Source organism: Dipodomys spectabilis, unplaced genomic scaffold (genome assembly GCF_019054845.1).
Source record: "Dipodomys spectabilis isolate Male_0828 unplaced genomic scaffold, ASM1905484v1 ptg000081l, whole genome shotgun sequence".
NCBI lineage: Eukaryota > Metazoa > Chordata > Mammalia > Rodentia > Heteromyidae > Dipodomys > Dipodomys spectabilis.
This window is the reverse complement of record NW_024870758.1, coordinates 14,681,439-14,704,164: the sequence shown is the minus strand read 5'-3', so window position 1 is coordinate 14,704,164 and position 22,726 is coordinate 14,681,439. Positions and strand designations below refer to the sequence as shown.

General features: G+C 41.3%; 1 protein-coding gene and 1 pseudogene across 1 annotated transcript; both read left to right on the top strand.

Moving 5' to 3' along the window:
- Positions 1 to 14,814: 14,814 nt before the first annotated feature.
- Positions 14,815 to 15,372, top strand: LOC122110831 (zinc finger HIT domain-containing protein 3-like). The gene has a single exon (XM_042683538.1). It carries the CDS (start codon positions 14,836 to 14,838, stop codon positions 15,292 to 15,294), a length of 459 nt encoding a protein of 152 aa, XP_042539472.1. The 5' UTR covers positions 14,815 to 14,835; the 3' UTR covers positions 15,295 to 15,372.
- A 1,956-nt stretch (positions 15,373 to 17,328) lies between these two features.
- Positions 17,329 to 17,825, top strand: LOC122110811 (annotated as a pseudogene).
- The last annotated feature ends 4,901 nt before the right edge of the window (positions 17,826 to 22,726 follow it).

The window sequence follows — 22,726 nt, the reverse complement described above, 5'->3', positions numbered from 1 at the left end:
CGGTTCAAAGCCAGCCCGGGCAGGAGAGACCGTGAGACTCTTATCTCCAATAAACCACCAGAAAACCGGAAGTGGCGCTGTAGCTCAAGTGGTAGAGCGCTCGCCTTGAGCTGAAGAGCTGAGGGACAGCGCCCAGGTCCAGAGTTCAAGCCCCACGACCGACAAAAAAAAAAAAAAAAGAAAGTTAGTAAAATTCAATGTGTTCATAAGGTTGGGGTCACAGTCCAATAAGACTGGGTCTTTATAAAAGGAGGAAGAGAGAAAAAATCCTTCTCTCTCCATCACATGCGGACACCATGAGAAAGTGCCATTGACAAGCTAAGAAGAAAGCCCTCACCAAACTAAATTGACCTTGGCCTTGACCTTGATGTTGGACATTCATATTCCAGAATGTTCTAGTGTTTACGTCACTCAATTTAAGGCATTTTGTTATGGCAAATTGAGCTGACTGATATAGATGTAGATACACAGATGCCATTTATTAGAGCTGTTCATGCATCCATCTACATCAAGAAGGAAGGAGGCAAGGCAGAGAGGGACGAAGTAAAATGAAGTAAAAGGAAAGTCAGATGAAATAAGAAAGAGGAAGAAGAAAGAGAAAAGGAGTGTCGGAAGTGAACTTACTTTTTAAAATATGAATAAACAAAAATATGAGTAAATATCACTTTCCTATATATGGAAGTAGGCCAGATATAGTCTCTGTCTATGACAAGAAGCAATCAGAAGGGAAAGAGTTTTGGGACCAGGGAGAGAAAAGTACCTGCGACAGGCTCATCTTACTCCAAAAATAAATAGTAATGGTTTGGAGATTTTTTCATGCATAGGAAAAAACCCGGTGTGAAAGACACTGCTTCTGTCTCATGGACTTTTCATCATAGCTTACTCTCTTCCTGTCTCAAAATGTCAGGCTAGCTTTAGGAATAGATTTTTCAAGGATATCTTCTAATTTAATAGACTTTGAGGACACAAAAAGGTTTCCCTACCCTAACATACAAATAATTGGCTCCAATAAGCAAACCTACCTTAAGATATTTTGGCTTAAGTTGTTGCAAGATCTTATTCAAAACAATATTCATTGACCACAAGACTCTGCTTTAGGAAACTATACCTCATATCACTAAAAATTCTTCCAACTTAAAAAAATCAATGTTATATCCTTGCTACCACAAGAGCTTATAAGATAAGCAAGGCATGGCTTCTGTTTTCCTTGAGTGTACCATCTAGTAAACTAAGAAACAAAGTCAATAGAACGAAGATAGAAAGAATCTTATGTGTGCATCTCTGAGGTGAATCTTGAGCTTTCCTCTGTCCCTTGACAGGAGCAGATCTATGGCAGTAGGGTCCCAGGCTGGGAAAGAGCAGACATACTTACCATTTGTACCTTGGCTGAGGGAAGCTGATCTTAGGCAAATGGCAGCTGGTTTTCCTTGAGCTTTCTGAAAGCCTGGATGTCAGACAGTCCAATGGCAATATATTTGATATTGTGAACCTCATTGTCACAATGCCCAGTGTAATTCCAAGATTCCCTCTTCTCTTAGTTTAAAAGTAGAAAAAGGAGTGCTAATGAGTGAGAATGGTCTCTTTTCAGTAGACTTCACTGACCAAAAATGCAAGAGTGTCTCAATGCCTCTGGGCTGGGAATTTGCAGGTTTTCATGGCTCTAGTTTCTGGCCAAATGGCTTCCATAAATGACCTCTTTGTGGATTTCTTCCTTACCTGCAGTCTGCAGGAGCCACCTGGCCCCTGTACTTCTTCTTTGAAGTCCCCACTGCCTGCACACAGAGTCCTAGTACCTGTAGGAATAGGAGGATCCTTCTGGGGAAAATATATAGGGAGAATAGGTATATTAGGTGGACAAAGCAGAGAATCTTAGGCTGGACGTACAGAAGGGACTGAGCTGGGGTTTCCTGGAAGCCATTTATCAGATGCAAGTGAAGGGGGAATGAAGCATGAGTTAGGAGAGAGAGCTAAACAAGGACATTGGCTCAGCCTGAGCTCAGCAGGACCCTGGCTTCAGCCTTGGCTAAGAGAAAATTCTAGGTTCCACTTGATGGTGACCCTCTGAACCCTGGGGCCTGTCAACCAGTGTTGCATGCAACTCCCTCCAAACCAAGGAGAGGCCATTCTTTGCTCTCTGGAAGGAGATAATTCTGCATAGAAAAGGGAAGCTAGGAGCTGTTGAGAGCAAGTGGGGGAGGAATGCACAGTATGGGAAGGGAGGGCACAGAGAAAGGGTGCCATGATTGCACCATGATTGCATCCATGATTCAGACCTGCTCAGCAGAGAGGCGCTGCAAGTGTTAGAAGCGCAGTATGTTCAGAGATCTCACAACGGGTACAAGTAAGCACCAAGTAGAATGATACAGGTGAAAATACAATGCCATATGGTGTGTTATCAAAATGTGCAATGTCTAGTTGAAAATGGTGGCATGTACCTGCAGTCTCAGTCCTCAAAAAAAAGTAGATTTATTTGTTTGTTTGTTTATTGGTGGGTCATAGTGCCTGAACTCTGGGCCTGGGCACTGTCCCTCAGCTCTTCTCCTCAAAGCTAGAACCTACCATTTGAGCCACAGCACCACTTCTGGTTTTTTTTTCTGCTTATGTGGTTCTGAGGAATCGAACCAAGGGCCTCATGCATGCAAGGCAAGCACTCTACCACTGAGCCACCTTCCTAGCCTGCTAATTTGTTTAGATAGGTTTTACATAGCAGTGAGTAGAGTCAACAAGCATTTATAGATTATCTACCAACCACCAGGCACTGTGTAAGGCACTAGGGATGCAGAAGGAGTAAACATAGTCTTCACAGAGCATACAGTCTAGAGAGAAAACTGATACCATATCATCTCACAAACCCCTACCAAACTACAACCATGGGAAATCCTTGGAAAAGAAAAGTGCCAAGACACACCATGGAAGAACAGATCCATTCTGACATGGCTGGAACCATTAGGAAGGATTCCCTGTCAGGGACGATTCACCTGAGTTAGGTAGAAGAACGGATAACATAATTCATGACAGACTTGAGCAGGAAAGGATACTAAGGGTTTGGAAAACAGAGAGAAAGTAAGGGGAGAGGGAGAGGGAGAGACAGAGAGGGAGAAATGGAGAGCGAGAAAAACTCTGGGGTCTGGAGCAGGCAAATGGGAAGTGAACAGGGAATTCAAGAAGGACCTGTGAAGTTAATATGCAAGCATGTGTGGTGGTATGCATCTATAATTATACCTATAGTTACCCAGGAGGCTGAGGTAGGTGGTTCATAAAATCTAGGCCAACCTGGGTTATACAGGAAGACCCTGTATCATAAATAAATAAATAAATAAATAAAAGCATCCCATATGTGGAGACTTGTAATTCATTTACTTCCTCATCCCCAGCCATATGTTTTTAATAGATAGTTATAACTGTTACATATTGTTGCCATCATGTAGATCACTATGCTTTAGCTAGGGTGTATTTATTTTATTGCTCACCCACATTATAAGCTTAGTAATTTCTTTATCTGAAACATCTTTCCATATATGTCCTAGGCTATATGACATCCCACTAAATAACCGCAACAGCTCCCTCAGTTGTCTCTGTTCCTGTGTTCTTTTTTTCTCCCACTTCTCTTCCCAACGGCTGCTGGAAAACTCTATTTTAGAAATTAGACCTGGTCTCACTCCAGTGATAAACAGAAACAGGAAGTACAAATATGGAAAAAGTGGAAACAAAATTATACATAATTGCAGGAAAGCTGATTACTCCTTCTACCACAAGTCACAAGTGCAGTTAGCTATACAGCAAATACAACTAATAGGAGAGTTTGGCAAGGTGACCAGATGCAAAAGCAGCCAATGAAAATCACTCATTTTCTGTTCATCAGGAATACTTTACTTCATGAGGAGGTGGAAAGCCATGGGCAAGAGCAGCCAGGACTCAGGGATGTTCTCTAATGTTTATACTCCCCAACACTCCTATGGGAAACCTAATCACCAATGAGGTAGGGATAGGAGGTGTGGGAGGCTATGGGAGGATGACTGCGTCAGGAGAGCAGATTTCTCATTAGTGGGATTGGTGTCCTTACAAGAATAGAGCCGAGGGCAAATGCCCCTTCTGCCAAATGAGATCACAGTACTACATGTAAGGAAGGAGTCCTCACTGACACCGAATCTGTTGGTGGTTTGACTTTGGATTTTCCAGGCCTTAGAACTATGAAATATATATATTTGTGTTTATAAACCACCCAGTTAGTTTATGGCATTATGCCATAGCATCTTGTCATGACTAAGATACACAGGGATTTATGCAGAGATGGTGAAGTGAACAGCTGCCTGAAATAGCATACAATTCAAGTTCCAATCTCCAGGGCCAGATGCCTGGCTTTACATCTCAGCTCCACTTCTCCATCGCTTAGCAACTTGGAGCAAGCTGCCTAGTCTCTCTCAGAATCCATTTCCTCATCTGTAAAAATGAAGATATTCACTGTATGATGTCATAGATGTCATGAGATAGCATATGTCAGGCTGTCCTGGCAAAGACTAAGCCCTATAAAAGTATGTTCTATCATGATTGCTAACTCTCAAACTCATTCTCTCATCTGCCCTGAAAATTTCCTCAGTGTCAATAATTCTTCATTGAAAACTGTCCCATTATCTCTTAGCTTCTTTTCCTCTGATTAGTATAGGGGTTAAGGATTAGAGGTCTGGGGGCTGGGAAGGTGGCTCAGTGGTAGAGCGCTTGCCTTGCATGCCTGAGGCCCTGGGTTCGATTCCCCAGCACCACATAAGCAAAAAGAAAAAAGCTGGAAGTGGCGCTGTGGCTCAAGTGGTAGAGCGCTAGCCTTGAGTTGAAGAGCTGAGGGACAGCACCCAGGCCCAGAGTTCAGGCCCCATGACCGGACCCCCCCCCCAAAAAAAAAAGGATTAGAGGTCTGATTCAACTGGTAGAGTACCAGCCAAGAAAGCAAACAAGCTGAGTAAGAGAGAAGCCTTAAGAAATATATGTACATGAGGGCTGGGAAGGTGGCTCAGTGGTAGAGCGCTTGCCTTGCATGCCTGAGGCCCTGGGTTCAATTCCTCAGCACCACATAAGCAAAAAGAAAAAAGCCGGAAGTGGCTCTGTGGCTCAAGTGGTAGAGAGCTAGTCTTGAGCTGAAGAGCTGAGGGACAGCGCCCAGGCCCAGAGTTCAGGCCCCACGACCGGACTCCCAAAGAAATATATGTACATGAGTGTGAACAGATGTACATGTATGTATATGTATATGTATATATATGGATATTTGAGTTCTGCTCAAGCCTAAGTCCAGGTTCTGTGCTAATGCCTCTATCACTATTGTCTTCTTTTTGTTAGGACTATTTTCTCCAAAAATTATCAAGGTCTGCAAAGACCAGCAAAAACAACATATTGCTATCTATATTCATTTCAGACAACTTCATTTAGAAGATCTTTCAAGGAAAAGGGTGGCATTGTCCAAAAAGAAATGAATTCTTTACCTGGTTTATGTAATTGGAAACCCTTTGTACATCATCTTTATAAAAAACAATAATTTGTTAATATAATGAAAAAAAATCTTTAAAAACAAACAAACAGAAGATCCTGGCTTTATGGGAGCTCCAGTAACATTTCCATTTCATGTAACGCTAAGACTGAAAGAATTAACCCTCAGGCAGCCTCCAAGGGATAGGAACTGTTCGGATTCTTTATCCTTTTTTGGGGAGGGAGAGGTGGTACTACCGTTTGGACACAGGTCCTTGGGCTCACTAGCTTACTTGTTTGGCTGGTGCCCTACCACTTGAGCTACGCCTTCTGTCCTTCTTTTTATATATAATAAGATAAGATCCAGATTACAGCATGAATATGCCAGGCACAGTTGTCTTCTCATTCCAAAGATTCTATGATGATGCAATAGCAGTGTGAGAACAGTTAGCCTCTGGAATCTAAGGATGACTAAGGACTACCCCTAGGCTTCAAAGGATTAGCAGGAAGCCCCAAGCTACAGATAACTAGTAAAACAGATTGCTTAATGTTGTTTGTACCCCTTGTTTACTTCTCTTCCCTCACCTCAGGCTTTCAATCTTTTTTTTTTTAAGCCTTCAATCTATTCTCAGCAGTGTCAAAAAGATTCAAGCCCGAGGTGGAATCTTTGGGCTGAATGGCCACATGTAATGCAAAGTCCTGCGGTGAGGTTTGTAGGTGGTGGCAGCGACTGGTAAGAAAGTCCCAGAAGAAAAATGAATTTTAGAGTGGGTGTAGGGCTGCTTGGGAGTCCAACTAGTACTGCCAACTGGGTGATTCCTTCCCTGCAGCCTGTCTTAAAGGAACTGGGCTAGATTTGATTAGGTAAGCCATCTGGTTCTCGCTCAGAATAAACCCAAACAGCATTAATACGAGGGAGACGATTGTGTTGTGAATTACTAGGAGCATGAGGACTGCAGGACAAATGTTATAAAAATTCAAAGGGAAGAGAAAATATCTAGCTGTCAAGATGAGGCAAGATTTTTATCGGGAAGGTGATATTTGAAGGCTGGAGGATTGTGATTTGAGCACAAGAAGATTTATGTTCTTTATTAGAAGGTGCTGGTGCACTGATGTGGCAGCTTTGGGAAGTTATAAAGGACTCAGTAGAGGAAGTGAAAAGATATTTAATTTCTGCTATTCTTTGTATGTGAATTCTATCTTCAAGGTTGTTTCATTGTCTAAAATGATTGCTAGTACGCCAACAATCAAGGCCGTTTTGTAGGCGACAAGAAAAGAAGCCAACACTCGTATTTCTGGCTGAATAACTCCTTCAAAATACAGACAACATTTTCACTTGCAACTCGTTGAACAGAACTCATTCACCCAATCACTTGGTACCCATCTTTGGTGGTGTCTACTGCCACTCCAAAATAATATTGACATTCTGTGCTTGAGAGAGAAGAGGGAAATGAGTAATGATCCTTGGCACAGGAATTCTGAAGGTTGCTAAACAAAGTAATAATATCAATCAAAATGCCCCAAAGGAAAACTACTTTATAAATGTAGTTTCTAAGCACAAGGAATTCTGTAGATCCATTCTCTAGCTAACACAAGAAAATCTGATGAATGCTATTTATTTAACAAAATACAACTGTTCAGAATCTCTGGAAATGGTTCCAAGAGCATGCCATGGATAAAGAAGTATTTCTCCAAGAATATTGGAAAAACAGGCCATGGCAATTCTCATTCCTCCAACTCCAATGAGTTCCCCCTACCCAGCTGTTAGCGAAATGAATCCCTTCCCATAGCTTAGTCCACTCCTTCCCTTCTCCACAGCTTAGCATGCTCCCTTCCTAGGCAGCACCAGGCCCATGTAGTAAAGGCAGTAAATAATCAACTTTCAGTCCCCTTTACCTTGGGATGGCATTTCTCTGGGGCAGCTACCACCTTTCAAGGCAACAAGAGCCCCTTATTGTGACTTTCAGGTCTGGGCAGTTGCAGGACCCTTATCTACTATTTGGACAGCAGTCATAAATCCTAGTCTGACATGATGATTAACAATGACTCCTTTTAATTAAGAGCAGGTCATGATAGCACATCTGAAATTTCAGCACTTAGGAAATGGGAGGCAGGAAGATCTGGAATTCCAGCCAGCCTGCATAGTTAGATTCTGTCTTAGGAAAACAAACAAACAAACAAAAAAAGCAGGGCTGGGAAGGTGGCTCAGTGGTAGAGCGCTTGCCTTGCATGCCTGAGGCCCTGGGTTTTATTCCTCAGCACCACATAAGCAAAAAGAAAAAAGCCGGAAGTGGCGCTGTGGCTCAAGTGGTAGAGTGCTAGCAGAGTTCAGACCCCACGACCGGACCCCCCCCCCCCCCCAAAAAAAAGCAATTAGCAAATCCATAGACTAGCAATTTTTACCAAAGAGAACTAGGAAAGAGATACAAAGAAGAGCTCTCCTGGGGCCAGAAGAAATATTAAAAACCATTCTCAAAAGCTGTTTCTGCCTGGAGCTGGTGGCCCATGCCTATAATCCTAGCTACTCAGAAGGCTGAGATCCTCCAGATCTCGGTGTAGAGAAGTCCAGGAGACACTGCCTCCAATTAATCATCAAAAAACTCGATTAGAGGCATGTGTCAAGTGATAGAACACCAGCCAGTCAGACCCAGCAAATAAGGCCTAGTGAATCCTTATTCAAACCTCAGTATCAGCACAAAGATATATACATGTATGTATAAATTTATTTCCTGGAGGTTTCTTGGAACATGGTATAGAAAGAAACTATCTCTATACTTAAGCAACAATTACACCATCAGATTGATGTCCTATTTTTGAATCCTGGAGTCTATAGAAGGTTTTTAACTTCCAGCAAAGACTTGGAAGGTAAATTCATTTACTCCTACTTTTGGTCAATTTCAGCTGCTAGTGTCATAGAAGTTGCGTATTTACCACCTAGGAAAAGGGCAGGCAGCTATTCCTTGAGCAGATTGCACAGTTTGTGGAATCCAGTGTGGGTGAAAGTTACCAACAAATAAATCAAGGCCAGGTGCTGATGGCTCATGCCTAACTCAAGAGTGTGAGGTCTGAGGATCGCTGTTCCAAGCCAGCCTAAGCAAGAAAGTCCATGAGACTCTTGTCTCCAATTAACCTTCAATAAGCTGGAAGTAGATCTGTGGCTTAAGTGGTAAAGCACCAGCCTTGACCAAAAAAGCTCAGGGACAGCACACAGGCTCAGAGTTCAAGACCTAAGCATAATTTAAAACAAAACAAAACACCAGGAGCCAGTGGCTCACTCCTGTAATCCTACCTAATCAGGAGGCTAAGATCTAAGGATTGAGAGATTTCAAGGCACCCTGGGCAGGAAAGGCCATAAGATTAATTTTATTTATTTATTTGTTTGTTTAGTCAGTCAGTCAGTCAGTCGTGGGCCTGGGTGCTGTTCCTGAGCTTTTTTTCTTTTGTCAAGGCTGATGCTTTACCACTTGAGCTACACAGCTCCACTTCCAGCTCTACCACTTTGAGCCACATCAGCACCACTTCTTGTTTTCTGGTGGTTCATTGGAGATAAGAGTCTCGTGGACTTTCCTGCTTGGGCTGGCTTTGAACTGAGATCCTCAGGTCTTAGCCTCCTGAGTAGGTAGAATTATAGGCATGAGCCACCAGCTCCTGGCCTGTGAGATTTGTATCTCCAATCTCTCCAGTATGGCTCAAATGGTAGAGCACTAGTCTTGAGCAAAACTGCTCAGGGGCAGCACCCAGAGCCTGAGTTCAAACCCCAAGACTGGCACAAAAATAAAATAAAATAAAAATCAATAGAAATTGTTGCTGAGAAAGTATATACCATATTCCAGTACTAAACATCAAAAGATCCAGGTACAAAATTATTAATCATTAGATAAAATTCTTAATACTCATGTAATAAAATTTCAATAGAAATAAATACAATCTGAAGGAAAAATGACTAATGCCATTGTAACAACTGTGCATAATTGTACTTTTTTTTACATAATATTAGAGGTATACAATTTTAAAAAATTACTAGTCTACACACTATTCCTGTTTTGTTTTGTTTTGTTTTCTTGCTGGTCGTAGGACTTGATCTCTGGGCCTGGGCACTATGCTTGAGCTCTTCAACTCAAGGCTGGTGCTCTACTACTTTAGTCACAGCTCCACATCTGGTTTTCTGGTGGTAAATTGGAGATAAGAGTCTCACAGACTTTCCTTCCCCGGGCTGGCTTTGAACCATGATCCTAAGATTTCAGCTTCCTGAGTAGCTAGGATTATTACAGGCATGAGCCACCAGCACCCAGCCAAACCATTCCTGTTTTAAATGTGGTATCTCCACTTTTTTTTTTTTTGGTCGGCCATGGGGCTTGAACTCAGGGCTTGGGCGCTGTCCCTCAGCTCTTCAGCTCAAGGCAATTGCTCTAACGCTTGAGCCACAATACCACTTCCGGTTTTTTAGTGCTTTATTAGAGTTGAGAGTCTCACGGACTTTCCTGCCCGGGCTGGCTTTGAACCGTGATCCTCATCTCAGTCTCCTGAGTAGCTAGGATTACAGGCATGAGCCACCAATGCCCGGCTCTCCACATTTTTATTTCTTTGTATCTTAAGAAAATAATGAACAAATGCAAATCAGAGCAACACTGAGATTCCACCTCACCCAGTTAGAATGGCTAAAATCAAGAAATCTAATAACAATAGATGATGGAGGGGATATGGACAGAAGGGAACCCTACTGCATTGTTGGTGGGAATGTAAACTTGTTCAACCACTTTGGAAAGCAGTATAGAGGTTCCTCAAAAGACTCCACCTAGAGCTCCCCTATGACCCAGCAATCCCACTTTTGGGCATTTACCCAAATGTTTACAAACAAGACCCCACTAAAGCTACCAGCACGACTATGTTTATCACAGCATTATTCACCATAGCTAAGATATGGAACCAACCCAGATGCCCCTCAGTAGATGAATGGGTCACATGTGATATGTGTGTGTGTGTGTGTGTGTGTGTGTATACACATATATATGATGAATTCTATACCTCCATCAGGAAGAATGACACTACCGCCCCATTTGTTAGGAAATGGAAAGACTTGGAAAAAATTATATTAAGTGAAGTAAGCCAGGCACAAAGAAACATAGGTCCCATAGTTTCCTTTATTTACAATAACTAGTATATGTCTAGGACAAGCAGAAAAGGTCAAAAGCTATGTACATATGACCATATAAGATGATGCTAAGCGAAATGAACCCCAAGACAGGGACAGAATTGTTTTTTTCTTTCTTGCTATTGTTTTTAACATATTTATAATGTGCTATGTGATTTTTTTGTTTCTTTTGTATGTTCTTCCCCATGGTATAACGCCTGTTTTCACTGTATTTGATTCCAGTGCCCTGCATCTTTCTAATTTGGGGAGGGAAGGAAAAAAACAAAATGCTTAAATAGGGATGCAGGTTGACCCATTGTAACAATGAGATGTACGAGACACTATGTTGAAAACGAACTTTACAACTTGGGGGGGGGGAGGAGTTGGGGAGGTAGGTAGGGAAGGGATGGTAGGGGAAAAACAAAGGCTGAGGTAACAATGCTTGATAGGAAATGTACTCATTACCTTACTCATGTAACTTTAACCCCTCTATATACTATTTTTACAATAAAAAACATTTTAAAAAAAAATCCAAAAAGCAAAAAAACAAAACAAAAAAATACTTGTGCCAGAACCCCCAGCAAAGATGGGTGTTTGGAATCTTCATTTTCCAAATAAATCTTTTCCTTTGTAAAAAAAAAAAAAAAAAAAGATGATGCTAAGGGAAATGAACACCAAGATAAGGACACAAGTGCTTTTTTCTTTCTTGCTGTTGTTTTAGTGTACTTACAATGTACTATGTGATTTTTTTTTGTTTCTTTTGTATGTTCTTCCCCCATGGTATAACTCCTGTTTTTACTGTATTTGATTCCAGTGCCCTGCATCTTGTATATACATTTTTTCTAATTTGGGGAGAGGAAAGGAAATAACAAAATGCTGAAATAAAGGACACAGGTTGACCCTTTGTAGCAATGAGTCGTACAAGACATGTTGAAAACTAACTTTACAACTTTGGGGGTGGGGGGTGGAGTTGGGGAGGTAGAGAGTGAAGGGATGGTAGGGGAAAAACAAAGGAGGGGGTAACAATGCTTGAAGGAAATGTACTCATTACCCTACTCATGTAACTGTAACCCCTCTGTACACTATCTTTACAATAAAATATATATTTAATTTTTTAAAAGAAAATAATGCCTTGGAAATTATTAATTTGATTTTGGACATACAATATATAAAGATATGTGACATCAACAACTGAAAAAAGTTAAGCAGAGTTATCAAAGGTGCAGAGTTCTTATAGATTATTGAAGTTAAGCAGGAATAAATTTGAATAAAATTGTGAAAACTTTAAGCTGTGTGTCTTAGTTCATTCAAGCACCTAAATGAAATACCAGAGAAAGTAATTTCTGAAGAACAGAAATTTATTTCCCACAGCTTTGGAGACTATAAGCTTAAGGTGACAATGCCAGTGGGTTTGGTATCAGGTGAAGACCAGATCTCTCTGATTCCAAGATGGTGCCTTGTAATTGTGTGCTCAGGTGACAGAAGGTTGAAGGGCAAGAGAGGCAGCCTCCCTCAGAAGCCTCCTTTGTAAGAACATTAAATGTTTTGTAAGGATGGTATCCTCATGGATAAATCACTACCTAAAAGGCCTTACTTCCTGATACTACCACAATAGAAATTCAATTTCAACATGATTTGGGGAGGATATTCAAACCACCATGCAGATATTTAAATGTAACCCCTATGGTCACCACAGAGAAAATAGCTTAAAATATGCACAAATGAGACAAATTCAATTAAACATAAAAGACTATAATGTAGGAATGAGGGACCAAAAAGTTGTAAGCTGTAAGACATGTAGAAAACACATAACAAACTGGCAGAGGAAAGTCCCTTGTATCAATGAGTGCTTTATTAATAGTGTTATTATCATTACTTAGATAGCGAACATTGTAGTTTAAATGATGAAATGATTCATTTCATTTTGATCAATGTCACTAGATGTTCAGCACAACTAATGGAGCCCCCTTTTCTGGTTCCACATTCATGAGGCAGCACTCTCAGCCTGTCATGTACATCTTACCAGAACATATGCTGGGAGTGTTGAGTGAAATAGCTTAGGCTGGTGTGTATACATTGATATTGCGCTATTGTTTTATTTAAAAGGCATTCTATTAGCCTCAGTTAGTTGTCCAAGGTGTTTCACTTTGACATGTCTATGTAGGCATGCAATGCTCATGATCAGCCTCACTTTCTCTGTCATTCTCCTTCATTCTCACTTGCTCCTTCCCAAACCAATCCTAACAAAGATGCTAGGGTTTCACGTGTGTATCGATATTGACCATATTTACCCTTCTTCCCTCTATCCATTCACCCTCCCCTACCACCTGTACTCTCAGTAAGTGCTTTAATGTAAATGTGTCAAACGCTTAAATTATTAGAAGGGATTAAACAAAATAAAAACACAAAATTGTGATCCAAGCAACCATATGCCGTCTACAATATACTAGCTTTAGATCCACACACAAATGGATGAGAAATGAAATGATATAAAAAACACATTGCATGTAAATATTAGCTAAAAGAGAGCAAGGATGGCTATAATATCATCAGAGTTTAAATCAAATAAGTTTGTAAGAGACAAAGAAGGATCGTTTATGTCTTGGACAGAAAATAGAAAGTTTAAGCCAGGTGTCGGTGGTTCAAGTCTATAATCCTAGCTAAGATCTGAGGATCTGAGGATCATGGTTCAAAGCCAGCCCAGACAAGAAACTTTGTGAGACTCTTATCTCCAATTTACCACCAGCAAACCAAAAGTGGAGCTGTGGCTCAAGTGGTAGAGTGCTCTCCTTGAGCTGAATTGCTGAGGGACAGCACCCAGGCCCAGAGTTCAAGCCCCATGATGGACCAAAAGAAAAAAAAAAGAAAATAGAAAGTTTGACCATAATTATTACAGAACTCATGTCTCACAATTCATAATGGATGTAACAACCAGATAGAAGGCAAATAAGGCCACAGAGGATTTGAACAACAAAGTAAACCAACTAAATCTAACAGATTTAGACAAAATATCTAACAACAGAATACACATTCTTTTTCTTTCTTTCTTTTCTTTTTTTTTTTTTTTTTTTGTTGGTCCTGGGGCTTGAACTCTGGGCCTGGGTGCTGTCCCTCAGCTCTTCAGCTCAAGGCTAGTGCTCTACCACTTGAGCCCACAGCACCACTTCCAGAATACACATTCTTTTTATATTCATATGTGCCATTGTTCAGGATAGACATTATACTAGGTCATAAACTCATTCTCAATACTTCTTTTGTTGCCAGTCCTGGGGCTTGAACTCAGAGCCTAGGCACTATCCCTGAGTTTCTTTTATACTCAAGGTTAGCACTTGAGCCTTAGAACCACTTCTGCCTTTTTCTATTTATGTGGTACTAAAGAATCAAACCCAGGACTTCATGGATACAAGGCAAGTACTCTACCACTAAGCCACATTCCGAGCCCTCAATATATTTTTTACAAGTATATATCATAGAAAATATCCAAAACAAGATGAAGTTAGAAAGTAATATCAAAATCAAAATAAATTTCACTAGTAGTTTCATTTCATAAATCTGTGCAAATTAAACAGATTCTTAAGCAATAGTGAACTAAAGGAGAAATCACAAGGAAATAATGAAATAGAGATGAATGAGCATAAAAACACAACACACAACAAAAGCTTGTGTGACATGGTGAAAGCGGGGCTTAAAGATAAATTTATAATCACAGCTATTTGCATTAAAAATAGGAAAGATTTCTAATGCAGTTGCTGATGCCTCACACCTATAATTCTAGCTACTTTGAAGGCTGAGAATGAGAGGGTCATGTTTCAAGAATAGCCTAGGTGGAAAGTGCATGAAACCCCTTCTCAATCCATAACTGGGCATAGTAGCATGTGTCTACTCTCATAACAAAGCTAGACAAAGATGCCCACAAACACCACAAACTAATATCATTTTGTGGATGTAGGTGCAAAATTTTTTCACAAACTACTAGCAAACAGAATTGAATAGCATATTAAAAGCACATAGACATGATCAAGTGGGATTTATTTTTGGAATGCAACAATAATTTGATATAGAAAATTAACAGAATGAAGGACAAAATTGAAATTATTTGAATTGATGAACACAAAATAAAAACTAATAAAATTCTGCAGGCTTAATCATAAAAATACTCAATGAACTAGGAATAAACAGTAAGTCGGCATTATAAAAGCCATGTGTCGGCGCGCCGCGGGTCGCGCGGCCCTGGCGCGTGGTGCGGAGGCATGGCTTCGCTGCGGTGTAGCACGGCGGTCTGCGTGATCTGCTTGGAGAAGCCCAAGTACCGCTGCCCGGCCTGCCGCGTGCCCTACTGCTCCGTGACCTGCTTCCAGAAGCACAAAGAGCAGTGCAGCCCTGAAACTCGTCCCATTGAGAAAAGATCAGCAGCTCCTGTAAAAACCACAAAGCCTGAGGACAACAAAGATGATGACTCTCTAGCTGATTTTCTCAATAGTGATGAGGAAGAAGACAGAGTTTCTTTACAGAGCTTGAAGAATTTAGGGGAATCTGCAACTTTAAGAAGCTTACTGACCAATCCACACCTTAGACACCTGATGGTCAACCTTGATCAGCGGGACAACAAAGCAGAGGTGATGAAAACCTATATGCAAGAACCTTTGTTTGTGGAGTTTGCAGACTGCTGTTTAAGCATTGTGAAGCCGTCCCAGAATGAGGATTCATAAAATGAAGTCCTGTATTCCTTGCCCAAGCATATGCCTCACTCCCAGTACTTGTTGGCTCCTCCCTGGAGCTGGGTAGGGGTACCCTAGGCAGCCTGGCTGCTGGGTTCCTGAGGCCTTTGCCTTCATCCACATATCTCCGAGACAGATTCATATCTTCAGATCCATAGATGCTCAAGGTGTTGAGCCTTTATGAAGAAGGTGTTTGATATTCAAAATAAGGTTGGTTTTATATTTTATTTTTTATACAGTTTGGATACACATAAATATCAAGTTTTCATCCAGGTTCAGTTAAAAACTGGATCAGTGTTACTAAACTAAATGGAAGATGTGGTTCTTGTGTATATTGCATTGTACTTGGTTCCTAATCTAATTCTTTGAAATCATATTAAATAAATCAAAAACTTATTAAATATTCCCCCCCTAAAAAAAAAAAAAAAAGCCATGTGTCATACATCTGTACATCATCCTTGAACAAGTACTATGTTCAATGATGAGGGACTAGAGATTTTCCTCTAAAACTGAGGATAAGGCAGGTATTCCTACTTTTTCCATTTTTGTTTGATATAATACTGGAACTTGCAGAAAAAAGAATCAGTAAACTTGATAGACTGACAGAGATTATATAATCCAAAAGTTAGAAAAATACAATATAGAGCCAGGCTCCAGTGGCTCATGCCTGTAATCCTAGCTACCCAGGAAGCTGAGATCTGAGGAATGTGGTTCCAAGCCAGCCTGGGCAGGAAAGTTCATGAGACTCTTATCTCCAATAAAGTACTCTGAAAAAGCCAGAAGTGGTGCTTAAATGGTAGGGCACTAGCCTTGAGCACAAAGAGGCTCAGGGACAGACCCAGTCCCAGGCCCAGAGGTCAAGTCTCAGGACCAGAAAAGAATCAGGAGGAGGAGGAGGAGGAAGAAGAGGAAGAGGAGAGGGAGGGGGAGGGGGAGGGGGAAGAAGAAGAAGAAGAAGAAGAAGAAGAAGAAGAAGAAGAAGAAGAAGAAGAAGAAGAAGAAGAAGAAGAAGAAGAAGTAGGGGGAGGAGGAGGAAGTGGGGGGGAGGAAGAGGAGGGGGAAGAGGAAGAAGGAGGAGGAAAAAAGAAGAAGAAGAAGAGAAGCAGCAGCAGCTGCAGCAAGAAAGGAAAACCAACAGTCTTGGAATATGGGTTATATTTAAGCACACCGATAGATGTGTTAAAACTATGAAAAAAGAAGAAAAAGAAAGGAGCAGAAAAAATATTCAAAGAAATAATGACTGAAACTTCCCTGATTTATTAAAAAAATATTAACCTACACATCTAAGGAATCTCCATAAATTCTGAGCAGGATAAATACTGACAGCCATATGTAGATACATCATGGTGAAATATCTTTGATTTCCTGTATTTTGGCAAACAGAGCTTGAAAGCAGTGAACAGAAAACAATCCTGGAAAATCTAGTAACATTCAAATACTGGGCTTGTCAGCAGAATCATAAAGGTTAGAAGCAGTGGGCAACATTTTAAATATATTGAAGGCAAAAACCTATCATCCAAAAATCCCTATCAGCAACACTATATTTTAAAATGAAAGTAAAAAGCTAGGCATTGATGGCTCATGCCTGTAATCCTACCTACTCAGAAGGCTGAGATCTGAGGATGGCAGTTCAAAGCCAGCCCAGGCAGAAAAGTCTATGAGACTCTTACCTCCAATTAACCACCAGAAAACTGGAAGTGGCGCTATGGCTCAAGTAGCAGAGTGCTAGCCTTGAGCTGAAGAGCTGAGAGACAGTGCCCAGGCCCAGAGTTCAAGCCCCACAACCAATTTAAAAAAGAAAAAAAAAGAAATGAAACCCCAATAAAATGGAAGTAAAATAAAGACATTTTAAGTCAACAGACACAAATAAATTGTATTACCATTAGATTCATCTTACAAAACAATTCTAAAGTTCCTCAGGTAGAAACTAAGTAAAACAAACTGGAAATGGAAATTTTAATCTATGTAAGAAATAAAAGAACACACATAAAAGTAAATATACAGCTCTTCCACAGGAGGCCTACACGCCGCTGCTGGTGCTGCCGCCATGTCATTAGTGATTCCTGAGTAGTTCCAGCACATTTTGCGAGTACTCAACACCAACATCGATGGGCGGCGGAAAATAGCCTTTGCCATCACTGCCATTAAGGGTGTGGGGCGAAGATACGCTGCTCATGTGGTGTTGAGGAAAGCAGACATTGACCTCACCAAGAGGGCTGGAGAACTCACAGAGGATGAGGTAGAACGTGTGATCACCATTATACAGAATCCACGTCAGTACAAGACCCCAGACTGGTTCTTAAACAGACAAAAGGATGTAAAGGATGGAAAATACAGCCAGGTTCTGGCCAATGGTCTGGATAATAAGCTCCGTGAAGACCTGGAGCTGCTGCGCCACTTCTGGGGCCTTCGAGTTAGAGGCCAACACACCAAGACCACTGGACGCCGTGGTCGCACTGTGGGTATGTCCAAGAAGAAATGAGTAGGCCTTTTCTGTTAATAAATAGTTTATATACTGAAAAAAAAAAGTAAATATACAACTATTAAAATCAGTATAAGTTTTGTATTTTTCTCTTATTCGGGAAATATATTAGACAATATATGAATGATTGTATCATTGGACCTATAAAATATAGAAATGATACACCACCAAGGAGGCCAGTGAGAGTAGAAATGTATTAAGAGAAGCAAAGAGAGCCAGAAATGAGAAATTGGAAGGTGAATATAACAAATTTCATAAAAATATGCCTGCTCTCCTTTCTTTTCTCAGCCATTTCAATACACAAAATTTGTAATCTTCTTAACCAGATATCATTGGGCTTGTAAAATTCACAGATCTCTAACAAGTACAGCATAAAGAAATGGAGTGACTGTAGGAGGAACATTTGTGTATTTCATTAGATCAAATTAGAATAAACCACAAGCAAACGCTAGTTAAGTTAAGGAAATACATATATGGCAAATTCTAAGGATTAAATTAATTGGAGGTAAATTAATTAGAATATATATAATATAGTTTCACTCACATAAAATGTCCAAAATAGACAAGCCTATTGAGAAAGTAAGTAGATAAGTGGTTGCCTAGAGGTGAGGAGTCAGTGGGGCCATGCATTTGGGGATAACGTATAAGACCTTTGGGGCTTTTTGGAGATAATGAAAATATTCTAGAATGGATGCCAGTTGCACAACTTTGTGAATGCATTAAAAGCCATTAAGCTGGATACTTTAAATAGATGGACTATCTGATGTGTATGTTAATAAAGCTGCTGTTGTTATTTTCAATGGCCTCAATGGGGAGAATTAAAGGTGTGGACAGTGGTGCAGCAATCCAGATGAGAGACTGAAGACTTGAGCTGAAGAGCAGAACAGAAATAGGAATCATAAGAGGGTAACAGATGAGGGTCCTGGGAGATAGACATAATAGTCCCCAAACCACTAATCTACCACCTGCAGAATGTTGAAGGTCAGTAACCTATTAGCATATTACATAGTATGAGGATCGTAGTTAGTAACAATGTGTTGTTTTGTTTGTCTTTGGTCATGGTGGGGCTTGAATTCTGGGCCTGGGCACTGTCTCTCAGCTCTTCAGCTCAGGGCTAGCACTCTACCACTTGAGCCACTGTGCCACTTCTGGTTTTCTGAGTGGTTTATTGGAGATATTGGAGTGCTTTATTGGGATCCTCAGACCTCAGCCTCCTGAGTAGCTAGGATTACAGGTGTGAGCTACTATGAGAGATTTTAAGTTCTCTCACCACAAAATACGTATAATGAGAAAACATTTATTGATTAGGTTGTTATCCATTCCAGTGTACATTAACATTTGTATGTATGTGATATACATACAAATAAATACAAATAAGTTTTGAGAAGCTTGAAGATTTCGTCAATTAAAAATCAAAGTTTTGGGGCTGGGAAGGTGGCTTGGTGGTAGAGTGCATGCATGGGGTCCTGGGTTTGATTCCTCAGCACCACATAAGCAGAAAAAGCCAGAAGTGGCGCTGTGGCTCAAGTGGTAAAGTGCTAGACTTGAGCTGAACAGCTAAGGGATAACACTCAGGCTCAGAGTTCGGCCCCATGACTGACAAAAATAAAAATAAAAAAAAATCAAAGTCTTGTGAGGCACTAGTGTCTCATGCCTATAAGCCTAACTACTTAAGAGGCTTAGGTCTGATGACTGAAGTTTGAGATTAACCCAGGTAGGAAAGTCCATGAGACTCTTACCTCCAATTAACCACCAAAAAGCCAGAAGTGGAGCTGTGGCTCAAGTGGCAGAGCACTAGTATTGAGTAAAAAACCTCAGGAGCAGTACCCAGACCCTGAGTTCACACTCCAGGACTAGCACACAAACAAATCAAGTCATGTTGGAAGTATAAGAATATAAGAAAACACCTGCCAAGGATCCACCAAAAACTTCACACATTTAAGAGAATTTATGGCACAGCTAATGGTATGTACTTCATGTACCAGAAGAGGAGAGTGATGCAATAGGAAAAAAATAGAGCCCTTCCCTTCCTTTCCAGCCATGCCTCTCCACCATGCATGGTGGGGGCAGCAATTGGGTAAATAAACTTCTCCTGCCCGAATAACACCAGGTGTTCTCGTCATCGGCTACCTAATGAAACCTACCTATTTAATATACCTTACCTATGGTGCCAGGACTCAGATGGGGTTTTTGAGTTGGAAATGTCAGAATTTCCTAACCACCCCTTTTCTGTGAACCGAACTGCCTTGAGACACCACGGGAGACTTTTTACTAATACCATTGCTGGCCTTCACAGCCACGTCCACACCACTTCTCTACTCTGCCCCTCAATGCCTCATGAGACTTTCTCCAGACTTCGTCCAAGAGACAGACTTGCCTTCTCCAGACTTCATCTAAGGACTCAACGCCCAAGTGACAGCTGCTGCCTGCTACCTTCTCAGAGGGGACCACATCTCAGCCTTTTACCCCTACAGTGGATGCCCCTTGCAAGCAGGAAGTAGCCAGAGAGGATCTTCACCCTTTTTCATAATTATCAAGAGGCTGGAATGCAAGGTCTGCACAGGGATACCTCCCTAACCCTTGGCTAAGTCTCCTCCCAGTATCTGTTACCTAGGTAACTGGCATATCTGGAAGCAGTCACCTTCCCCTCCTGCTAGATCATATCCTGGGTTGCCTCTGGTCACATGCCTCCCATTTGACCATAGGCAGTTCCCAGACCCTGAGGTCACATCCTGATCCAGTGTGGCCACACCTTTCCCCAACCTGGCCACACTTCTTCCTGTCCCTGGCCTGGGGTGGGTCTCCTCCCCTTTTTTTTCTTTTCCAGCCATGCCTCTCTACCATGCATGGTGGGGGCAGCAGTTGGGTAAATAAACTTCTTTTCCTGCCTGAAAAAAAAAAAAATAGAAAAGAGTACTAGTGAGGAAAACAGGGAGGTTCATCAAGCAAAGCAGCAAATTCATTAACTCATTAGCCAGATACTGAGTGTTTGTCATGAGCCAGAGGTGCTGCCTTCATGAGATTTTAGTAGGGGAGACAGACGTGAGCAGGTGCACAAAACTTAATGCAGAACATGCTATAGGGATGAGCTTTATGGAGAAAATGAAGCCAGTGAAGAAAATACACCAAAGTGATGTTGCACATAACAGCTTTGAAAGGCTGAGACTTAAATGTGAGCTATGTGGGACTATGGGTGATCATTGCAGGCAGAGAGGCTGTTTGACACAGGAATGGATTGAAAGCCTGAGGAACAGCATGACCAGCAAGAGGATGAGTAGAGCACAGGTAGCAAGTAAGGATTGCTAGGATATGGAGTTTGAAAAGCCAAAGGGGGACAAGTCACTAAGGATGGTGGCAAAGCAGATGCAGTTTGCTTGTAAAGATTGTGGTAACTGCTACAGGAAAGAAGGCAGGAGTGGCGTGATCTGATCTGCATTACAAAAAGATGGGTAGGAAATAAAGGAGTGTTAGGTAAAAAATGGAAGCAAGGTGTTACAGATTGAGTTGTGTCCCCATCTGAAAGATTTGCTGAAATCCTAAGGTCACGAAAGTGACCTTTCCAAAGAGAGAACTGATTTCCAGAGTAAGCTCTCTACAGATATTATAAAAATGTGACCAGTGTTCTTGTAAGAAGAGGAAAATTTGTACACAGGCACACAGAGAAAATGCTATATAAAGATACCAACACAGACAGAAGATAAGGCCTCATAAGGATGGAGGCAGAGACTAGGGTTATGCAGTCACAAGCCAAGGAATGCCACAGGCCACCAGAATGTCCCAACAATGAGATCCATCAGTGGACTCTCCTGAGTTTATATGAATAAATGATCTAAAAACAAAAACAAAACACAAACAACAAACCCAAAAACCAAGAAGGACCAACAAAGGTGGCAAGTATCTTTCCTCTGTTTCTGAATGGAAGCATTAAGAAAGCCAGGCTAGAATCCATTTAAAACAAATGGACACGTTAGTCTCAAGTACCCATACACCTTGAAGACACTCAGGAATAACACTGGGGAATTTTGGTCAGGGTGTAACTCCAAAGCAATTGTTGATGTAGTTACCACTCCTGAAGGTGCAGGAATTAAGCTAGTGAGGGTCGGCTGTACCATAACCAGGGCAACGATCTCTCCCATTGGGACATTTAATCCAAAGGAGCTTTGGGCAGCCTTGCTTCTCTGTAGCTCTCTTACTGATTCAAAGCCAACAGCCACATACCTGGCCTCACCAATTTCCCCCTGAGAGGCCTGAAAAGTTAATTTGTTCTTGTAAACTTTTTGATGGTGGTGGGGTAGAGGAATAGGAGTGGAGGGGTGTTTGGAAAGTAGGAGCCAGCAGAGCCTGTCAACTACCCATTATTTCATACATGGTAACATTATGCTACTCATTTACCTTTGATAAGTTTCCATTCAAAAGTCTAACTGCCCAGATTCATAGATAAGGACATAGAGGTCCAGGAACTCGCCAGGGTTCCTCGCTCTGAGAACTATCTCTGCAGTGACCAGAAATGGCAGTTACATGACAGACTCCATCAATCAGGTGGCACTGAAATGAAAGGCAAAACACTCATTGACACAAGGCCAACAGAGGGACAGCAGCGATGTTCTCACTTCTATCTTTGCAGCTTCAGTGCCTGTGGCTGTGCCTTGCACAAAAGAATTGCTCTGTTCCCTTCTGCGATCAAAGCTAATGCTAGTGGGTAGAATAGATGCACAAGAAACAAAGGGTAAATGGAAACAACATTTGTATTTTGTCCAGGGAGGCCCTGCCAGCCTGTACTCTTTAATCCACCATCCATTAGAAATAATTACGAAGTATTCAACCATTTCAGCAACTCCTGTTGTTGTTTTTAATTCTTTATCAAGAGTGCCAGTAAGAATGCCAGCTTTCCACTTCCTTGCATTGAACCTTTCTGTCCAATACCATGATTACTGCTCAAGT

Coding starts and splice junctions, on each gene's coding strand:
- LOC122110831 (XM_042683538.1), top strand. CDS start 14,836: ATGGCTTCGCTGCGGTGTAGCACGGCGGTCTGCGTGATCTGCTTGGAG.